The following is a 20422-nucleotide window of genomic DNA, read 5'->3' on the forward strand; positions in this document are numbered from 1 at the left end:
TCTCCATGTAAAAGCCACGAGCTACGGAATGTTGAGCACATGTGCAAATACATCACATCTGTATTTACAAATTGTCACCATCACCTCGTGATAAGACACTGTGCCGATCCGAAACGAGGAACAGTAACACTTTCTAGTCCTCCAACAAACACAGCTCTAACTCAGATTATCTCCTAGATCCTATCTTTTTTGTTCGGGAGACTGTAATGTTATGTAGTATTACTGTTAACTGACCTCTGTGCGCGACTGAAGTCGTTTGTTCATTTCGTAGATCCGGTATTCGGGCTGCACCATGTAGGGAGAATGCCTTCTGTAGAAGGGTCCGAACGGGGACGAGTAGAACGGGTCGTGGGGTGGGTTCGACATGTTGATTCCTTGCCGCGGTTACCGAGCTGCACAGCGCAATTTCAACATCCACGCAAGCAGCGCACATGGAGTGCGACCCTGTCGAAGACCCCGTTGAACCAGCGGCAATCCAAGCCGAGCAGCGCTCTGCACGTTGGGCTGACTAGTTCGCAGCTATAGCGGGGAGGATGGATGGGAGGGAGGGAAGGGACTGTGGCTGTGGGAGGGGAGAGGAGAAGGAGGATGGGAGGGAGGGAGGGAGTGGGGAGAGGAGGGGATGGGAGGGGGGTGTTTTCTCATTGGACGAGTTTGAGGGCTGTATGGTTTCACTAAGGGTCGTTTCCTGCCTGACATCTCCATCTTTCTTGTGGACCCCCTTTCCTTCGGATAGGTTTGTATTTTTGGGGGATTTATTTTTGACAAAACTTGGGTTTTAGTAAGTTGTTTGGTCAAAGCGAATTGATACAGATAACTAGGCCTACAACTGCATAGGCTACTTCACCATGTTCTTTAAAATCACAACAGCTGAAAACATTTTTTTAGGACAAAAAACCTTTGTAGACTAAATAAACCATACAACCGACATAAATACAGAAAACGTGAAGTGCAGTTCCACAAATTCATATAGCCTACCAGATCAGGCAAGGCCTCCACACGGTGAGACGACTGCTATGTAGCCTAGTTCAACTTCGACAGCAGCCCATCGTGAAAGTAGGCTAGTCTGGTTGATCAGATAGGCATGGGCTAATTGAGTTATTAGATAATGCTGATGTTCAACATGATTAATGGCGTTTTCTACTCAACTTTTAGCTTTTCGTGTCGAAAAGCAACTTCTGAAAGATTCGTTCCAAAACTTCTGGTTCTCATCCGTTCAGGAGGCTTTGACATTAGACTGGCCTACCGTCTGACTTTGGTAAACGGCTACACGCCAACCAGTATACAACATAACCGAATATCACTCTTAATTGCCCGCGATAGGATTTAATGAACTGTATTTCCAAAATGTCCGACTGTGTGAAGCAGTCTGAATCGAGCCAGATAAAAGTTGTAATCCAAATGCCGCAGGCATCTGGTCGGGTAATTAAAAAAAAGTTTGAAAAATCTATTAATAAACCTTTAATTAAAAACTTACAAAAAATATATCTCAAAACCTTTTCCATTGACATTTCTAGCAAGATGTGGTTTCTTGCCTAAAGCATTTAGGCCTACTGTTCAAGTGTGGTTGCATCTTTGAGCTGAACATTCTCAACAGAGTCAATCGTTTATGTTTTCATAAATCACGATTATGAATGTATATGTGAAAGGGGGGACATTTCCCAGTGTTGTTTTTAGGGATCGTTTAATTAGGAAGTCGTGATGCAAGAAATATGGAGAAGAGGCGGATAGGAGAGGTGCTTTCGTTAGAAATGCCAAGGTGAGCGAAACAAAACACTTGTGGATGAGAATCGAAATGGGTCAGGGCATGTAGACACTGCTTTTCTGGTTCCTTCTTGGTGTTACTATGGTAACATACCCTACCGCTCAAAGTGTACCGCGGCAGAAGCTTGCACCTGAGCACGGTTTACCTCGCTACCTCAGAAAAATGCTTCTTTTTAACACAAGAAGCTTATCGTTCAATTGTCGCTACATCTTAACTCTTCAGTGTTGGGTATGTTTGTGTGGATGATAAAAAGGTGTTCTTGGGGAAGTGGTGTCTTAGGTCTGTTTATTTTATTTTTTTTGGCTACTTGCCATAATCACCAGCCAAGTTGAAAAAGTTTGGATTCGAACACAAACCTTGATATTGTGTTTGTTTAGTTTAGTTTTTTTTACAGTAGGTATCGTTGGTTAATCAGGGTAGGCCTACATCCAGACTAGCTTTCGTAGGCGCCGGGATGAACAACAACATTTCAGTAGGCCTATTCTATTGTTTTGTTGGAAAAAACGTAGGCTACAAGAACTATGGCAAATTAATTATGTGAATTCAGATTGGTTTTCAATTAATTAACCTATATTAGCCCTGTCACAAAGTCCCTTTAAATCTGTCTTTGTGTTGAAACTAAGACCTGAAGCTAGATGCGTCAACAAAGTAGGGATGGGGTCCTATTCTGAGCACACACACTGTTTTCCAAATATGGATGAAATATACCCCGGATGGTGAAGCGGATTCTCCTATGGTGGAATCTCATTAGCATCGTAATAGCTTGCAGGTTCATTTGCATTTTGCCGTGAGTGATTTTTCCCCCATCTTCTCCAGCACTGGATGGAATAATAAAGGTAAAAAAATAAATAAAAAATCAAACTTTGAAGCTCCATATTTTATTTCATTATTTAAGTTAAACAAATTGTAATTGAAAAGCTGTTTTCAATTATGCCATTTCCTCTTACTAGTGACAAATGAGACTTGCAGTCACGTTGAGCAATTATACGAAGACACACAAAACTACAAACTGATATTTGCACTGAGGGAAGATGAATTAGTCCAAACGGAATAACCCAACACGTTTTATTCATTTCAGTAAAAAAAAAAGAAAAGTGTCTTAGTTGACTCCAAGGTGTTGGTAAGAGGTAGTAAACAAATTTAGTTCTGATAGAACGTCTAGTAACACCGTGAAGAACAACCCAAAAGTGTTGTAACACGAAGTAGTAATTCAAGTTTTGGTTGTATGTCTTCTGTCATTTCTTGATTCTTCTTCCTGCCTGTGTATACCTGGCAGACATCTCAAACGCAATCATATGATGCTGGATTAGTTTGACCAGTCGGCATTCTCTGAAATTGAAAAATGTCTTGTAAATGTTTGTTTTTTTATAGACCTTCATTGGTGATTTGTAGCCGAACAGCAGTTCAGCTTGGAAAGAGTTAATATTTTCAACTAGCTCTGACACACACACACACACACACACATTCACCCCCCACAAACCCCCTCCACCCTTGATCTCAGGCACACACACAAACGCACACACACACAGAAACCCATAACTCCCTGCTCACTCCCTCTCCACCCCTCCACCCCCTTCCCCACCGCTCTCTCTCTGCTCTCCCCTACCCCCATCCTTCCTTTTCTCTCCCTAGTCCTCCTCTCCCTCCCCCGCACTCCCTCTCTCTACCTCCACCACCACACCCTGGCAGCCCTCCTACTCCTTCCCTCACCCCACCTCCCCCTCCTCTCTTCTCTCCCTATCCTCCCTCTCCATCCATCCCTCCTTCTCTCTCCCTCTGCTCCCCCCCTTCTCTCCTCTCTCCACCCCTCCTTCCCCCCCTTTCCCTACTCTCTCTACCCCTCCTCCCTCTCCCTCCCCCCCTCCCCTCCAGGTCAGTTAATAAACGCGCCTGAGCCTGAGTTGGGCTGTCTGGAGGACATGCAGAGCAATGTCTCCTGGGAATTGGCTCATGCAGAATGCTGCTCCGCTGAGAGAATGGAATTTTACCCTCACTAGACTCCCAGTCGCACCGCTCAGCAAGAAACCTGCAACATACACACACACACACACAGAGACCCACACACACAAACACGCACATACACACACACTGACACACAAACTGGATAAATCCGTCCGTTTCCCAAAGTATTAAGTGACCAATCTGTCATAACACCACTCTGTGTATCATTAGGAAACCATCGTTAAAGTAATGAAGAGGCAGGAACACTTTAGAGGACTGATCGTCTATCCAGCCAACTGTGTCCACTTCACCACAGCTAATAGGCAAACACAGATGTGTAAAGTGGGGACAAAAGCTGCATGGTTCTGTGGTTTTACAGAACAGGTTTGAAAACAGGACTCATTACCACGTGTGGATCAAGTTGAATCGTTGAGAAATTCACTTTGCTCCTCAAAAACCCCACAGCCCCATCTGTTGGTTTCTTCTGTTACAGTTAAGAAGGCTATGGAGAGAAGAGGAGGGGAGGAGGGATGGATGGATGGATGGATGGATGGAGGAGGGGAGGAGGGATGGATGGAGGAGGGGAGGAGGAGGGATGGATGGATGGATGGAGGAGGGGAGGAGGGATGGATGGAGGAGGGGAGGAGGGATGGATGGAGGAGGGGAGGAGGGATGGATGGAGGAGGGGAGGAGGGATGGATGGAGGAGGGATGGATGGATGGAGGAGGGGAGGAGGGATGGATGGAGGAAGGAGGAAAGGAGAAAGAAGGGAGATGAGGAGGAAGGGAGGAGAGAAGGAAGGGAGGAAGGAGGAAAGGAGAAATAAGGGAGATGAGGAGAGAGGGAGGGAGCATCTGAAACTAGAAGCATCGGTCAAATCACCTTTTCAAGAACTGAGAGATACAGTACATTAACTAACCCTGAACCACAAGCACCTCCTATCTGGATGGTACAAAAGGGATATAAATATATACTGTATATATTTATATATATATAGTTGATGCAGATATGAAGATGGGGATAGCTCTGGGGTAGAATGTTTGACTATAGATGTAAAGGATGCAGGTGCAAATTATGCTGATACACAATGGAGAAAAGTTTAAGCTAAACTCTTTATTATTAACATGGAAACATGAGGAAACACTGTTGTCAAATTATCTGTTATTATTATAAACATAACTGTGCAAGAATGAGAATGTTTACCGGAATATTTCCCCCTCCCCATATATAATATTTTTCTAGCTGCTTCCAACAGTGACTGTAATCAACTGAACTGAAATTATTTCACATCCACATACTAGGTCCCTGTTAAGATTATTGTTTATTATTATTATTGTCATACTCGTTCACACACACACACATGCATATGCACACACACACACATATGCACACACCCACACATATGCACACACCCACACACACACACATGCATATGCACACACACACACATATGCACACACCCACACATATGCACACACCCACATGCAAATGCACACACACACACATATGCTTACACACAAGAACATGACCCCACCCTACCCCACACACACACGTATGGTACAAGCATACACACATGCTTACACACAAATACACGCCAACGGACCCACCCTTTTGAATGCACACACAAGCACATGACCCCCCGCCCATACACATACATACACACACACACACACATTCAGCAGAATACCACATCCTGCATCTTGTAAGCTGACACAGTTATTCTCAGTTCGACAAAAACATCCAATTAGTGATCTCACACACAAACCAACATCATCAACCATAAAGCAAAAAATCTTCAACCTGTATGACAGGCTCTTTCAAATCAATAATTCTTATGGATTTTGAATTTTTTGTATCCATAACATGCATACAGTTTACGTAATGGATAGTTACATCAATTACTACTACAATCACAAAATAAATTACATCTTTTTTGTTGCAATTATTAATTGGAAATGGATCTCGCATGGATTGTTTGGCTATTTGTAAACTAAGGTTAAAGAAATAAACATTTTTCCATTTCCCCCATACTCCCAGGTTGGGTTTGTTAGAAGCAGCTCAGTGGAGAGGATCTCTCCCCTGCTTCACTCGTGTGTTTGTAGTGAAACAAGCCAAGGCTTCTCTCTCTGGGATTTAAGCCTTTAAAAATTCCTCCTCGGATTTGCAGCGCAGACATAGCTCTGCCTGACGCCCACACACCTTCCCTCCCTCCTTCCTCCCTCCTTCCTCCTTCTCATCCTCCTTCCCTCCTTCCCCCTCCCCTCCCCGTGCTCTCCTCTCCTTCCTTCTTCTCATCCCCCTCCCTCTCCCCCCTCCACACCCCCCTCTCCTCCTCTCATCCACCCCCCCTCTCCTCCTCTCATCCCCCTCCCTCTCCCCCCTCCACACCCCCCTCTCCTCCTCTCATCCACCCCCCCTCTCCTCCTCTCATCCCCCTCCCTCTCCCCCCTCCACACCCCCCCTCTCCTCCTCTCATCCACCCCCCCCCTCCTTTCTCCATGTCCTCAGTTCATCCCCCCTGCCTGTCTCTCCCTCTGACCACTCTGCAGAGCTTCTGGATGTTTCTCTGTGGAGCTGGTGCTGAACTAGACAATGTGGCCTGGGTGCAGCCCTGTGGTGGCACAGATGGGGACACAGGGGGGGGGTGGGGGGCGAAGGGCCGGCCACCCAGGGGAGGGCACAGCGGGGGCACATGGGGCACATGGGGCACATGAGTGGGACCAAGAGGTAAGGCCAGGCACGATCTGGGTGCTCAAAATGAAAGTGTGGATTCACCTAAAGATCCCTCCCTCATGTTCATGGACCTGACCAAAGTCTTGGACCTCATGGTCACCCACTGTCCGCACTACCCAATCACAATGTGGTCCCAAAAAACATACTTTAAAAAATGTTGATCTAGATCAGACCTTGAAGGAGTTGGGGAGGGGTGCAGCTGGACTGCCACCAGAAGGTGTGATTAGTTTGTAGCAGCGATGAGAATATTAGAGCAGAGGTGAGACCAAACTCTCCATTTTAGAAACAAGAGAGAAAATGACCCGTCGTAGATGTCCTAACACCAAACCTCCGTGAGCAGGTCTCCACAACCTCTCCGCCCAGAGTCCTGCCACAACACAGGCCATGCAGATACAGGAGATGTTAACTACCAGATTATTTTATACTGGCTAATTGTTCACATCCATTGTTGGACAGCTCAGTGGCGGAGCACGTGACTACAGATCAAATGTATGTACATCGCTGTGCATTCAAGTGTCTGATGATGAATTATTATGCATTACTGTGCGTTCTTATTGTTGTGTACATCAGGTCACAGCGATGAATGGATCCCCGGGTTTCTTGGTGTTTACTTCCTCAGGAAGCTGGGTGGCTTGTTGCTTGCCTGTTGTTAACCGTGTCCAGGTGTGGAACAGATAGATGCTTGGATTGGAGCCAGCGGCTTCAACCGCTTCATATCAACAACGTTTGGACCCAAGACCTGGACAAATTGTTCTCCAACGAAAATAAGTAAAAAACAAAAAAGATTTCCACACAGGATTTTTCACTTTTCACTTTTTTTTCGTATTTCTTCCTGTCTTCCCTCGTCTAATTTCCATCCACTTTCACAGGTTTCTTCCGATGCTGGTATGAAACGAGTGCAACAAACTTTGGTCTGTCTTGGTGTTTCTAATGAGCCGATCCACCCCTTTCAGAAGAGACCTCCCACAGAATATGAATGCCAGCAAAATGCAAATGTGCTTGATAGAGAATTTATTATTCTGCATATGCTTGGAAACAAAAGCCTTTAGAAAAGTGAAACGCTCCCCTTTTCTGGTCTCCTCCACCCTAAAAAGAAGGAGATAAAAAAAGAGAGAGAGGGAAAAAGAGAGAGAGAGATAGAAAAAGAGAGGGAGAAAAAGAGAGAAAGAGAGAGAGAGTGAGAGAGAGAAAGAGAAAGTGAGAGACTTTCTGAGAGATAAGTGAGAGAGAGAGAGAGAGAGAGAGAGAGAGAGAGAGAGAGAGAGAGAGAGAGAGAGAGAGAGAGAGAGAGAGAGAGAGAGAGAGAAAAAGAGAGAGAAAAATAGAGTGAGTGGGAGAGAGAGAGAAAAAGAGAGACTTTCCGAGAGAGAAGTGAGAAGATTCCCGGGGCCCGTTTTTTTTTTTTTTTTTGCAACGGCATCCTGTGTTCTTGGATGTGTCGTTGCCATGGCAACTGTAACTTGGTGACCTCGTTATTTCTGCCTAATCCCGCGCTGAAATTATGGTTGCTCCACCCTTTTGCCTGGCTGGCCTGATAACATAATCATTGCAAATGATGCAGGGAAAAGGAGGAAGGGGGGGGGGGGGGTGGGGGGGTTGACTGCAGCCAAACATTTGTGACAGTTTGTGACACAGTCACATCATGCAATATCACTGACTTTTCATAGTCATCATGTGACTTATTCTCCAATGCTTTCTCAGTTATCGTGAGTCTGTAATGAATTGTCAGACTGGGTGGGACTCCAGGGCTTTGTTGAGGGGAGAAACATGTGGAAAATCACAACGTCAAGGCATCAACGATGGCTGACGGATATGTGTATGTGTTCTATCATCTGTGGTACCAGAACGCTCTCCACTGTGTTCTATCATCTGTGGTACCAGAACGCTCTCCACTGTGTTCTATCATCTGTGGTACCAGAACGCTCTCCACTGTGTTCTATCATCTGTGGTTCCAGAACGCTCTCCACTGTGTTCTATCATCTGTGGTTCCAGAACGCTCTCCACTGTGTTCTATCATCTGTGGTTCCAGAACGCTCTCCACTGTGCTCTATCATCTTTGGTTCCAGAACGCTCTCCACTGTGCTCTATCATCTTTGGTTCCAGAACGCTCTCCACTGTGTTCTATCATCTGTGGTTCCAGAACGCTCTCCACTGAGCTCTATCATCTTTGGTTCCAGAACGCTCTCCACTGTGTTCTATCATCTGTGGTTACAGAACGCTCTCCACTGTGTTCTATCATCTGTGGTTCCAGAACGCTCTCCACTGTGTTCTATCATCTGTGGTTCCAGAACGCTCTCCACTGTGTTCTATCATCTGTGGTTCCAGAACGCTCTCCACTGTGCTCTATCATCTTTGGTTCCAGAACGCTCTCCACTGTGTTCTATCATCTGTGGTTCCAGAACGCTCTCCACTGTGTTCTATCATCTGTGGTTCCAGAACGCTCTCCACTGTGCTCTATCATCTTTGGTTCCAGAACGCTCTCCACTGTGCTCTATCATCTTTGGTTCCAGAACGCTCTCCACTGTGTTCTATCATCTGTGGTTCCAGAACGCTCTCCACTGAGCTCTATCATCTTTGGTTCCAGAACGCTCTCCACTGTGTTCTATCATCTGTGGTTCCAGAACGCTCTCCACTGTGTTCTATCATCTGTGGTTCCAGAACGCTCTCCACTGTCAATCACATTCTTGTAAGTTTGAAATCTGCCGACAGTAACACAATATTTGTACATGTGCACATCAACACACACACAGACACGTGTACACACACACACACAAAGTTAAATTATTGATTAGGATGTTTGATTAGATTTGGTTATCAAATAGGGCATGAGAAGCATTTTGAAAAATGTATGTATCTTTGAAATAAACATGGAAACTAATATAAAATCTTCAGTCATGGCTTTTCAATAATTCACCAAATTTACATATTATTCTTGGTATATCTCATTACTTTTGACCGAGACACACTTACATATTCAAAAATATCATTAATCGTGTATTCAGTTGCATACATTTGCATGAATAATGAAGGGTTCAGTAGTGTTGCTTGTTGTACTGAACATGCTGAAACATGTCTTTGAAAATTATATTAACGGTCACTAAAACATATTTCATGAGCTTTGATAAAAACGGTTAAGTGTCAAGGCTGACATTACAACATTTGAAATGTCTTTAAATCAAGGGAAATTTGGTAGATGCAATTCTTATTAGGGAAAAAAATGTCTATATAAGATGCCATTTTCATTCCATCAGTAAAAGTCATGTTGATCTTCCCACTTAAATGAATTAATTTAATAAAGTAACCGAATTTGTCTTTGAACAGTGAGCGACCCCTCCCCCTTGTGTCTGTGTCTCCCTCAGCAGCAACATCTCCTCTCTCTCCAGACCCACAGCACCTCCTCTCTCTCCAGACCCACAGCACCTCCTCTCTCTCCAGACCCACAGCACCTCCTCTCTCTCCAGACCCACAGCACCTCCTCTCTCTCCAGACCCACAGCACCTCCTCTCTCTCCAGACCCACAGCACCTCCTCTCTCTCCAGACCCACAGCACCTCCTCTCTCTCCCGACCCACAGCACCTCCTCTCTCTCCAGACCCACAGCACCTCCTCTCTCTCCAGACCCACAGCACCTCCTCTCTCTCCCGACCCACAGCACCTCCTCTCTCTCCAGACCCACAGCACCTCCTCTCTCTCCAGACCCACAGCACCTCCTCTCTCTCCAGACCCACAGCACCTCCTATCTCTCTAGACCCACAGCACCTCCTCTCTCTCCAGACCCACAGCACCTCCTCTCTCTCCAGACCCACAGCACCTCCTCTCTCTCTAGACCCACAGCACCTCCTCTCTCTCCAGACCCACAGCGCCTCCTCTCTCTCCAGACCCACAGCGCCTCCTCTCTCTCCAGACCCACAGCACCTCCTCTTTCTCCAGACACACAGCACCTCCTCTCTCTCCAGACCCACAGCGCCTCCTCTCTCTCCAGACCCACAGCGCCTCCTCTCTCTCCAGACCCACAGCGCCTCCTCTCTCTCCAGACCCACAGCGCCTCCTCTTTCTCCAGACCCACAGCACCTCCTCTCTCTCCAGACCCACAGCGCCTCCTCTCTCTCCAGACCCACAGCGCCTCCTCTCTCTCCAGACCCACAGCGCCTCCTCTCTCTCCAGACCCACAGCACCTCCTCTTTCTCCAGACCCACAGCGCCTCCTCTCTCTCCAGACCCACAGCGCCTCCTCTCTCTCCAGACCCACAGCGCCTCCTCTCTCTCCAGACCCACAGCGCCTCCTCTCTCTCCAGACTCACAGCACCCCCTCTCTCTCCAGACCCACAGCACCTCCTCTCTCTCCAGACCCACAGCGCCTCCTCTCTCTCCAGACCCACAGCGCCTCCTCTCTCTCCAGACCCACAGCGCCTCCTCTCTCTCCAGACCCACAGCGCCTCCTCTCTCTCCAGACCCACAGCACCTCCTCTTTCTCCAGACCCACAGCGCCTCCTCTCTCTCCAGACCCACAGCGCCTCCTCTCTCTCCAGACCCACAGCGCCTCCTCTCTCTCCAGACTCACAGCACCCCCTCTCTCTCCAGACCCACAGCACCTCCTTTCTCTCCAGACCCACAGCGCCTCCTCTCTCTCCAGACCCACAGCGCCTCCTCTCTCTCCAGACCCACAGCGCCTCCTCTCTCTCCAGACCCACAGCACCTCCTCTCTCTCCAGACCCACAGCACCTCCTCTCTCTCCAGACCCACAGCACCTCCTCTTTCTCCAGACCCACAGCGCCTCCTCTCTCTCCAGACCCACAGCGCCTCCTCTCTCTCCAGACCCACAGCGCCTCCTCTCTCTCCAGACTCACAGCACCCCCTCTCTCTCCAGACCCACAGCACCTCCTCTCTCTCCAGACCCACAGCGCCTCCTCTCTCTCCAGACCCACAGCGCCTCCTCTCTCTCCAGACCCACAGCACCTCCTCTCTCTCCAGACCCACAGCGCCTCCTCTCTCTCCAGACCCACAGCGCCTCCTCTCTCTCCAGACCCACAGCGCCTCCTCTCTCTCCAGACCCACAGCACCTCCTCTTTCTCCAGACCCACAGCGCCTCCTCTCTCTCCAGACCCACAGCGCCTCCTCTCTCTCCAGACCCACAGCGCCTCCTCTCTCTCCAGACTCACAGCACCCCCTCTCTCTCCAGACCCACAGCACCTCCTCTCTCTCCAGACCCACAGCGCCTCCTCTCTCTCCAGACCCACAGCACCTCCTCTCTCTCCAGACCCACAGCACAGAAAACATTTAGGAAGAAAATGACCTCCGTTTTAGAAACAACCACACCAGCAAAACTGTTCCCCCACTTGTTTCCTCTCTCTCTCTCTCTCTCTCTCTCTCTCTCTCTCTCTCTCTCTCTCTCTCTCTCTCTCTCTCTCTCTCTCTCTCTTTCTCTGCACCCCCTCCACCAGACTGGGTCTAGAACTAAAATTAAGGGCTAAACGAGAAACACATGTTGGGGCAGGGGATGAAGGGGAGAAGGGAGAATGTGTTTCCCAAAAGTGGAAATGGACTCTTAGCCAGATTGGTTGGGTGCTGGGTGGTGATGTGGAGGTCATGGTGGGGTTCTGGGTGGAGGTCATGGTAGGGTGCTGGGTGGTGGTGTGGTAAGGTTCTGGGTGGTGTGGAGGTCATGGTGGGGTTCTGGGTGGAAGTCATGGTAGGGTGCTGGTGGTGGTGTGGTAAGGTTCTGGGTGGTGTGGAGGTCATGGTGGGGTTCTGGGTGGAGGTCATGGTAGGGTGCTGGGTGGTGGTGTGGTAAGGTTCTGGGTGGTGTGGAGGTCATGGTGGGGTTCTGGGTGGAGGTCATGGTAGGGTTCTGGGTGGTATGGAGGTCATGGTGGGGTTCTGGGTGGAGGTCATGGTAGGGTTCTGGGTGGTGTGGAGGTCATGGTAGGGTTCTGGGTGGAGGTCATGGTGGGGTGCTGGGTGGTGTGGAGGTCATGGTGGGGTGCTGGGTGGTGTGGAGGTCATGGTAGGGTGCTGGGTGGTGTGGAGGTCATGGTAGGGTGCTGGGTGGTGTGGAGGTCATGGTGGGGTTCTGGGTGGAGGTCATGGTAGGGTGCTGGGTGGTATGGAGGTCATGGTGGGGTTCTGGGTGGAGGTCATGGTAGGGTGCTGGGTGGTGTGGAGGTCATGGTAGGGTTCTGGGTGGTGTGGAGGTCATGGTAGGGTGCTGGGTGGTGTGGAGGTCATGGTAGGGTGCTGGGTGGTGTGGAGGTCATGGTGGGGTTCTGGGTGGAGGTCATGGTAGGGTGCTGGGTGGTGTGGAGGTCATGGTGGGGTGCTGGGTGGTGTGGAGGTCATGGTGGGGTTCTGGGTGGAGGTCATGGTAGGGTGCTGGGTGGTGTGGAGGTCATGGTGGGGTGCTGGGTGGTGTGGAGGTCATGGTAGGGTTCTGGGTGGTGTGGAGGTCATGGTGGGGTTCTGGGTGGAGGTCATGGTGGGGTGCTGGGTGGTGTGGAGGTCATGGTGGGGTGCTGGGTGGTGTGGAGGTCATGGTGGGGTTCTGGGTGGAGGTCATGGTGGGGTGCTGGGTGGTGTGGAGGTCATGGTAGGGTGCTGGGTGGTGTGGAGGTCATGGTGGGGTGCTGGGTGGTGTGGAGGTCATGGTAGGGTGCTGGGTGGTGTGGAGGTCATGGTAGGGTGCTGGGTGGTGTGGAGGTCATGGTGGGGTTCTGGGTGGAGGTCATGGTAGGGTGCTGGGTGGTGTGGAGGTCATGGTGGGGTGCTGGGTGGTGTGGAGGTCATGGTGGGGTGCTGGGTGGTGTGGAGGTCATGGTAGGGTGCTGGGTGGTGTGGAGGTCATGGTGGGGTTCTGGGTGGAGGTCATGGTAGGGTGCTGGGTGGTGTGGAGGTCATGGTGGGGTTCTGGGTGGAGGTCATGGTGGGGTGCTGGGTGGTGTGGAGGTCATGGTGGGGTGCTGGGTGGTGTGGAGGTCATGGTAGGGTGCTGGGTGGTGTGGAGGTCATGGTAGGGTGCTGGGTGGTGTGGAGGTCATGGTAGGGTGCTGGGTGGTGTGGAGGTCATGGTGGGGTTCTGGGTGGAGGTCATGGTGGGGTTCTGGGTGGAGGTCATGGTAGGGTGCTGGGTGGTGTGGAGGTCATGGTGGGGTGCTGGGTGGTGTGGAGGTCATGGTGGGGTGCTGGGTGGTGTGGAGGTCATGGTGGGGTTCTGGGTGGTGTGGAGGTCAAGGTGGGGTGCTGGGTGGTGTGGAGGTCATGGTAGGGTGCTGGGTGGTGTGGAGGTCATGGTAGGGTTCTGGGTGGTGTGGAGGTCATGGTAGGGTTCTGGGTGGAGGTCATGGTAGGGTGCTGGGTGGTGTGGAGGTCATGGTGGGGTTCTGGGTGGAGGTCATGGTAGGGTGCTGGGTGGTGTGGAGGTCATGGTGGGGTGCTGGGTGGTGTGGAGGTCATGGTAGGGTGCTGGGTGGTGTGGAGGTCATGGTGGGGTTCTGGGTGGAGGTCATGGTGGGGTTCTGGGTGGAGGTCATGGTAGGGTGCTGGGTGGTGTGGAGGTCATGGTAGGGTGCTGGGTGGTGTGGAGGTCATGGTGGGGTTCTGGGTGGAGGTCATGGTAGGGTGCTGGGTGGTGTGGAGGTCATGGTGGGGTTCTGGGTGGAGGTCATGGTAGGGTGCTGGGTGGTGTGGAGGTCATGGTAGGGTGCTGGGTGGTGTGGAGGTCATGGTAGGGTGCTGGGTGGTGTGGAGGTCATGGTAGGGTGCTGGGTGGTGTGGAGGTCATGGTAGGGTGCTGGGTGGTGTGGAGGTCATGGTAGGGTTCTGGGTGGAGGTCATGGTGGGGTTCTGGGTGGAGGTCATGGTAGGGTGCTGGGTGGTGTGGAGGTCATGGTGGGGTGCTGGGTGGTGTGGAGGTCATGGTGGGGTGCTGGGTGGTGTGGAGGTCATGGTGGGGTTCTGGGTGGTGTGGAGGTCATGGTAGGGTGCTGGGTGGTGTGGAGGTCAAGGTGGGGTGCTGGGTGGTGTGGAGGTCATGGTAGGGTGCTGGGTGGTGTGGAGGTCATGGTGGGGTTCTGGGTGGAGGTCATGGTAGGGTGCTGGGTGGTGTGGAGGTCATGGTGGGGTGCTGGGTGGTGTGGAGGTCATGGTAGGGTGCTGGGTGGTGTGGAGGTCATGGTGGGGTTCTGGGTGGAGGTCATGGTGGGGTGCTGGGTGGTGTGGAGGTCATGGTAGGGTGCTGGGTGGTGTGGAGGTCATGGTAGGGTGCTGGGTGGTGTGGAGGTCATGGTGGGGTTCTGGGTGGAGGTCATGGTGGGGTGCTGGGTGGTGTGGAGGTCATGGTGGGGTGCTGGGTGGTGTGGAGGTCATGGTGGGGTTCTGGGTGGAGGTCATGGTAGGGTGCTGGGTGGTGTGGAGGTCATGGTAGGGTGCTGGGTGGTGTGGAGGTCATGGTAGGGTGCTGGGTGGTGTGGAGGTCATGGTGGGGTTCTGGGTGGTGTGGAGGTCATGGTGGGGTTCTGGGTGGAGGTCATGGTGGGGTTCTGGGTGGAGGTCATGGTGGGGTGCTGGGTGGTGTGGAGGTCATGGTGGGGTGCTGGGTGGTGTGGAGGTCATGGTAGGGTGCTGGGTGGTGTGGAGGTCATGGTGGGGTTCTGGGTGGAGGTCATGGTAGGGTGCTGGGTGGTGTGGAGGTCATGGTGGGGTTCTGGGTGGAGGTCATGGTAGGGTGCTGGGTGGTGTGGAGGTCATGGTAGGGTGCTGGGTGGAGGTCATGGTAGGGTGCTGGGTGGTGTGGAGGTCATGGTAGGGTGCTGGGTGGTGTGGAGGTCATGGTAGGGTGCTGGGTGGTGTGGAGGTCATGGTAGGGTGCTGGGTGGTGTGGAGGTCATGGTGGGGTTCTGGGTGGAGGTCATGGTAGGGTGCTGGGTGGTGTGGAGGTCATGGTGGGGTTCTGGGTGGAGGTCATGGTGGGGTGCTGGGTGGTGTGGAGGTCATGGCAGCAGAGTGAAGCTGTGACTCTAAGCCCCAGAGCTACTGAACCACAGACCCAAGAGGCTTATCTTGGTCAGATTCTGCAGTCTCAATCCGGTCACAACATCCCCACCACCCCCACAAACACACACACTCACACGCACTTACACACACACACTCGCACCGCAACCACACACACCCACACCACACAAATGTGTGTACACACACGCGCACGTACGCACACATGCACACACACGTCACACAAATGTGTGTGCCAATTTACTCACACACACACGCACACACACACATACATACACACCCATGACCTGGATTTCACTGGCTGACTGAAAACAACCACCACAATATCTATGTTCGCTGCTTGCTCCGAACACAGAGACACTGACAACACATTCAGTTGTTGCACTTATTGCCATGTGCTGTTCCTATACACCTTTCAAGTTTTGAGTTTCTTGTAAACAGTGCATTTAAATCGCAAAGATGTCACACAAGACTCAGAAAGGCTTTAGGGAAACCTGCTACACTCCCCCTCTCCTTTACCTGTTCCACTCACCCCGTCCACTCACAGTGGCCTGTCCGCCTCTCAATCTCTCTACAGTCGATACTGTGATTGACATCTTAGTGACAAGCCCCTTGGCTCTACAGTCTCCTTCTCTCAGATGGGGTGCTATACGTCACAGTTTGGGAGTCATGGGGTTCATCTGGTCAGGGGAGGGAATATAAGCCTGCAGCTTGAGGCATGTAGACTTCTTCTTAACCATGCAATCGTCCACTGACCTGGGCCACGAGGGGTTAACCCCTGAACTCGTAATGGACGTTACGTTGGATGGAAATTGAGCAAAACAGTCTAAAACAACGTGAATATATTGTCTTCCCAACGTTGTTCAGATTTTCTTTCCTCCTCTTATTGTTATTATCAATTTTATTTCAGAGTTGAACAGATTTACCCTCCAGCTATATCTTAAACCTTCCTTTAATCTCTGTTTTTAGATAGTATTAACAGGAATATCTTTTTTGTAGCTGTGCTGTATATAATCTACAGGCTGCGTTCGACCTGAATATGACGTCTGCTACAATGGCTGCTGGATTTCTGCTCCATGTATAGAAAACAACTTAGAGAGATTTCAACCCTGTTATAAGCCTCAATCAGTTTCTCACACGGATCCCATTTCACCACATTTCACTTCGTGAGAATTCACGAGGATGCTAGGCTGAATGTATCATTAGCATGTGCTCAAGAAGAGATTTTTTATTTACTGTGATGTCATAAAACCGTTGTCATGACATGCTATAGATGTGCTGTGTTGTCATGGATTCTATGTTCTCACATGACATACATCAAAGCCACACTGGCCCTTGCCAAAGCATCATTACACAAAACACCATGGTAACCAGTACATGGATTGGTGCTACAGGTATGTAAGTGTGATGTTGTGGTTATGTAAGGCTCTGTACAGACTGTGGTAATACATTTCCTTGGAAAAGGACAAAGAATGTATCAATCTGTCTAGTGTATCTATCCATCCATCATATTTAAATGGGCTTACTAGGTTTCGTCCATATAACAGAGTGAAGTTATTCTAGAACCTTGTTTAAACTCTGCACCACATGTTTTTATATATAGTGGTTCCACCTCTGTTTTGAGTGAAGGCAACACGTCCTGCTCTCTAAGCCTTGGGTGGTCCCAGAGGGAAAGGAGAACTTTCAGGTGTTTATGAATATAAAACCCATCTTCTCTGACCCCAGCTATGATTTAATGACACAAGGGCCATTTAATTATCATGCACATTTTAATTACGTTAGCTGATTTCCAATTGGTTGACTTGGGAGCTAGCGCCATCTGCAGGAGAGACATGGAAGATAAATGTGAGTAGAAAAACGCATTTGGGGATTTACATACTGTAACGTAGGTGTGAATGCTGTGCTCCTCTGAATCAGCTTAACGTTGTCGAACGGTTTCTTTAACTGGGTTTGGAGATTCTGAAGGAGGCCGTTCATACGAGTAGACACATCGCACAAGAAAAAACCTCTTCAATGGTAGCTCATTTAAAATTCACCCACTAATCATTTCATTGAAATAGTTGTATTCAATTTCCTCCATATTAAAACTAAGATCATGCAGTGTTGTAAAGACCAGTCCAGTGACAGGCTGCAGTGGTCCATATACATTTTACATTTTAGTTATTTAGCAGACGCTCTTATCCAGAGCGACTTACAGTAAGTACAGGGACATTCCCCCGAGGCAAGTAGGGTGAAGTGCCTTGCCCAAGGACACAACGTCAGTTGGCACGGCCGGGAATCGAACTGGAAACCTTCGGATTACTAGCCCGATTCCCTCACCGCTCAGCCACCTGACTCCCTATTCCCATATTCATCATTAGTGTCAGTTTCTCAAATCCACTGTTGTTTCTGCCAGTATAAACACTCCGCCTAAGACCAGGCACTCATGAGGAGGGAGGCTGCTCCTTCAGAGAGGCTCTGCTGTGGAGGGAGGCTGCTCCTTCAGAGGGGCTCTGCTGTGGAGGGAGGCTGCTCCTTCAGAGGGGCTCTGCTGTGGAGGGAGGCTGCTCCTCAGAGGGGCTCTGCTGTGGAGGGAGGCTGCTCCTCAGAGAGGCTCTGCTGTGGAGGGAGGCTGCTCCTCAGAGAGGCTCTGCTGTGGAGGGAGGCTGCTCCTCAGAGAGGCTCTGCTGTGGAGGGAGGCTGCTCCTCAGAGAGGCTCTGCTGTGGAGGGAGGCTGCTCCTTCAGAGAGGCTCTGCTGTGGAGGTTAGGTCGCTCCTCCCATCAAGCTCATGTTACCCAGCCTGGCTAACCACAACCATCTGGCCTCACATAACATGCCCACTGTTGGTCCCTGGTCCCAATGGCTTCCACATGGAGCCCCTCCACCCCAGACCTCTCTCTCTCTCTCTCTCTCACACACACACACACACACACACACACACACACACACACACACACACACACACACACACACACACACACACACACTCTCTCTCACACACACACACACACACACACACACACACACACACACACACACACACACTCTCTCTCTCTCTCTCTCTCTCTCTCTCTCACACACACACACACACACACACACACACACACACACACACACACACACACACACACACCTCCAATAACAGCAGCCATGGGGGAGGGGTTGGGGTGGCATGAGAGGGGTCCTTTAATCAGGAAATTCATCTCCTGGGGCTTTCATGTAAACATGACTCCGGGGCAATTTCGCATGAACCTCAGACGAGACAACGACCCACTTGAATGAACAACTTTGACTGGTGCTTCATCTGCGCGTGTCCAGGTCACCACCGTGAAGTACCCTCTCACGGCAATAGTAGCACGCCCCTTACACTCAACAAAATCTATAAATCTACACATTCACTTTACACGATACATACCAGACCGTCAATATCCTAACCAACATCATCAGTCTAAAACAGACTCCTGTTGTCACACAAACACTATCATATCATCTAACAAGCTTCTCCCACAGGGACGAGAACAAGCGATATCGCATAGGCCATCTTTGATCAGGTAAAACGCTTTGGGCTATAAAAACAGTCTGGCCTCCCTTGGGCAATCACTCTACAGCGCAAGTATCATGAGAGCTAATGTATGCGGCAGTTTAGGCGCTGAACGGACCCGCCGCCCTCACACGTCTAGATGAATTGCCGCGGCACACCGAATAAATACATATCAGCCGGCTGGCGCCGAAGAGCTTTGTTCTTTTCTATTAATCCTGAGCATTGTGATTTATTGGGGTGCATGTCATCAGGACCGCAAGCCCCCCCTGGGCAGAGCTGGCTATGAGGAATAACCGAGTTTAAGAGTAAGGTCCAATAATTGTACTATGGTCTATTTATTTGCATTCGCGCAGGCCTTGGAGCAGCGAGCTGGAGAATATATGGTGTTGGTTGCCCAAGACCCGTTTGGTTTACTGGCTTACTGTTTGTGTACAGCAGTGCGGCCTATAAATATCAATTTGTCATAATCCAACAGTTAAAATCAATGCTTTCCGGTTTGCCACTGCTGTAAAATGTTTGCACAAAGTGAACAAACCCGTCTGTCGTTTTGTCAAGTTCCACACGCTCTTCAAAGAGGCAGCAAATCACGTTTCTACGGTACAATGTCTTTAACGTCTGTAAAGTTTCAATTTAGATAAAGAAAATTATCAATATATACTTCATTTGAGTATAAATCTAACCCTAACCCTATGCTGAGTTGTACTTTTTCTTTAACAGTCTCCATGAGAACAGGACTGATCGTCGGCAATGGGTGTAATGGAAGATCGCCATCTAGTGGTAGATACGTTACCAGCAGGATTTGCAGGTTAAGATGCTCTTGAGTTCGTGGTGCATTACATTCTACAGGAAACATTGACTAACAAACACAAAGTGACAAGGAGTTTTCATTTTTATTTGGCCAGAGAACACAATAACCATGTACACTGGTACAAATACAGACACCCTGCTTTGAAACACTGACAATATGGATGAGGAAAAGCCTAAAACCATCCTACTGTGGGCGCAGGCGCGAAGTTACGTCTGACAAGTCAGCTGAACCTAACACACACACACACACACAGTAAGGCCACTCCACTAGAATGCATTGTACGTTTGTTTAAAGTCAGCGGCTTAACTCAGTCTTTGGGTTCCATTGGTTGCAGTAATAGTGGATTTACGTCACAGAACACGACATAAAAGACAAACTTAAGGATCCGAAGCATACAAAAAAGGATTTGTGTCTGTGTAGTTACTCTGTAATAAGTAAGTACTGAATTGGAACAGTACGTCAGGTAATTCAGGCCTATATTTGTGATAGACGTCTTGGTTAGTCACTGTCTAGTGTAGCATGAGTCATGTGCATGATTCTGTTCTGGCCACACCGCACAACACTGTAATGTAGAGCAGGTCCTAGGTGGAGCTGGGATACTGTGGTTTGTGAGAAAAGAAATGTTTCTCTTTCCAACCCCAACCATTCATCTTGC

At 49.7% G+C, this 20422-nt stretch overlaps 1 protein-coding gene across 1 annotated transcript in view; it reads right to left on the reverse strand.

Annotated features, from left to right (window-relative positions):
* ldb2a (LIM domain binding 2a) overlaps positions 1 to 366 on the reverse strand; it is an 18843-nt gene extending 18477 nt beyond the window's left edge. Inside the window, 2 exon segments of the mRNA XM_062476336.1 lie at positions 79 to 84; positions 231 to 366. Coding sequence (XP_062332320.1) covers positions 79 to 84; positions 231 to 366 — 142 coding nt within the window.
* Positions 367 to 20422: the final 20056 nt, after the last annotated feature.

Source organism: Osmerus eperlanus, chromosome 13 (assembly GCF_963692335.1).
Source record: "Osmerus eperlanus chromosome 13, fOsmEpe2.1, whole genome shotgun sequence".
NCBI classification, from domain to species: Eukaryota; Metazoa; Chordata; class Actinopteri; order Osmeriformes; family Osmeridae; genus Osmerus; species Osmerus eperlanus.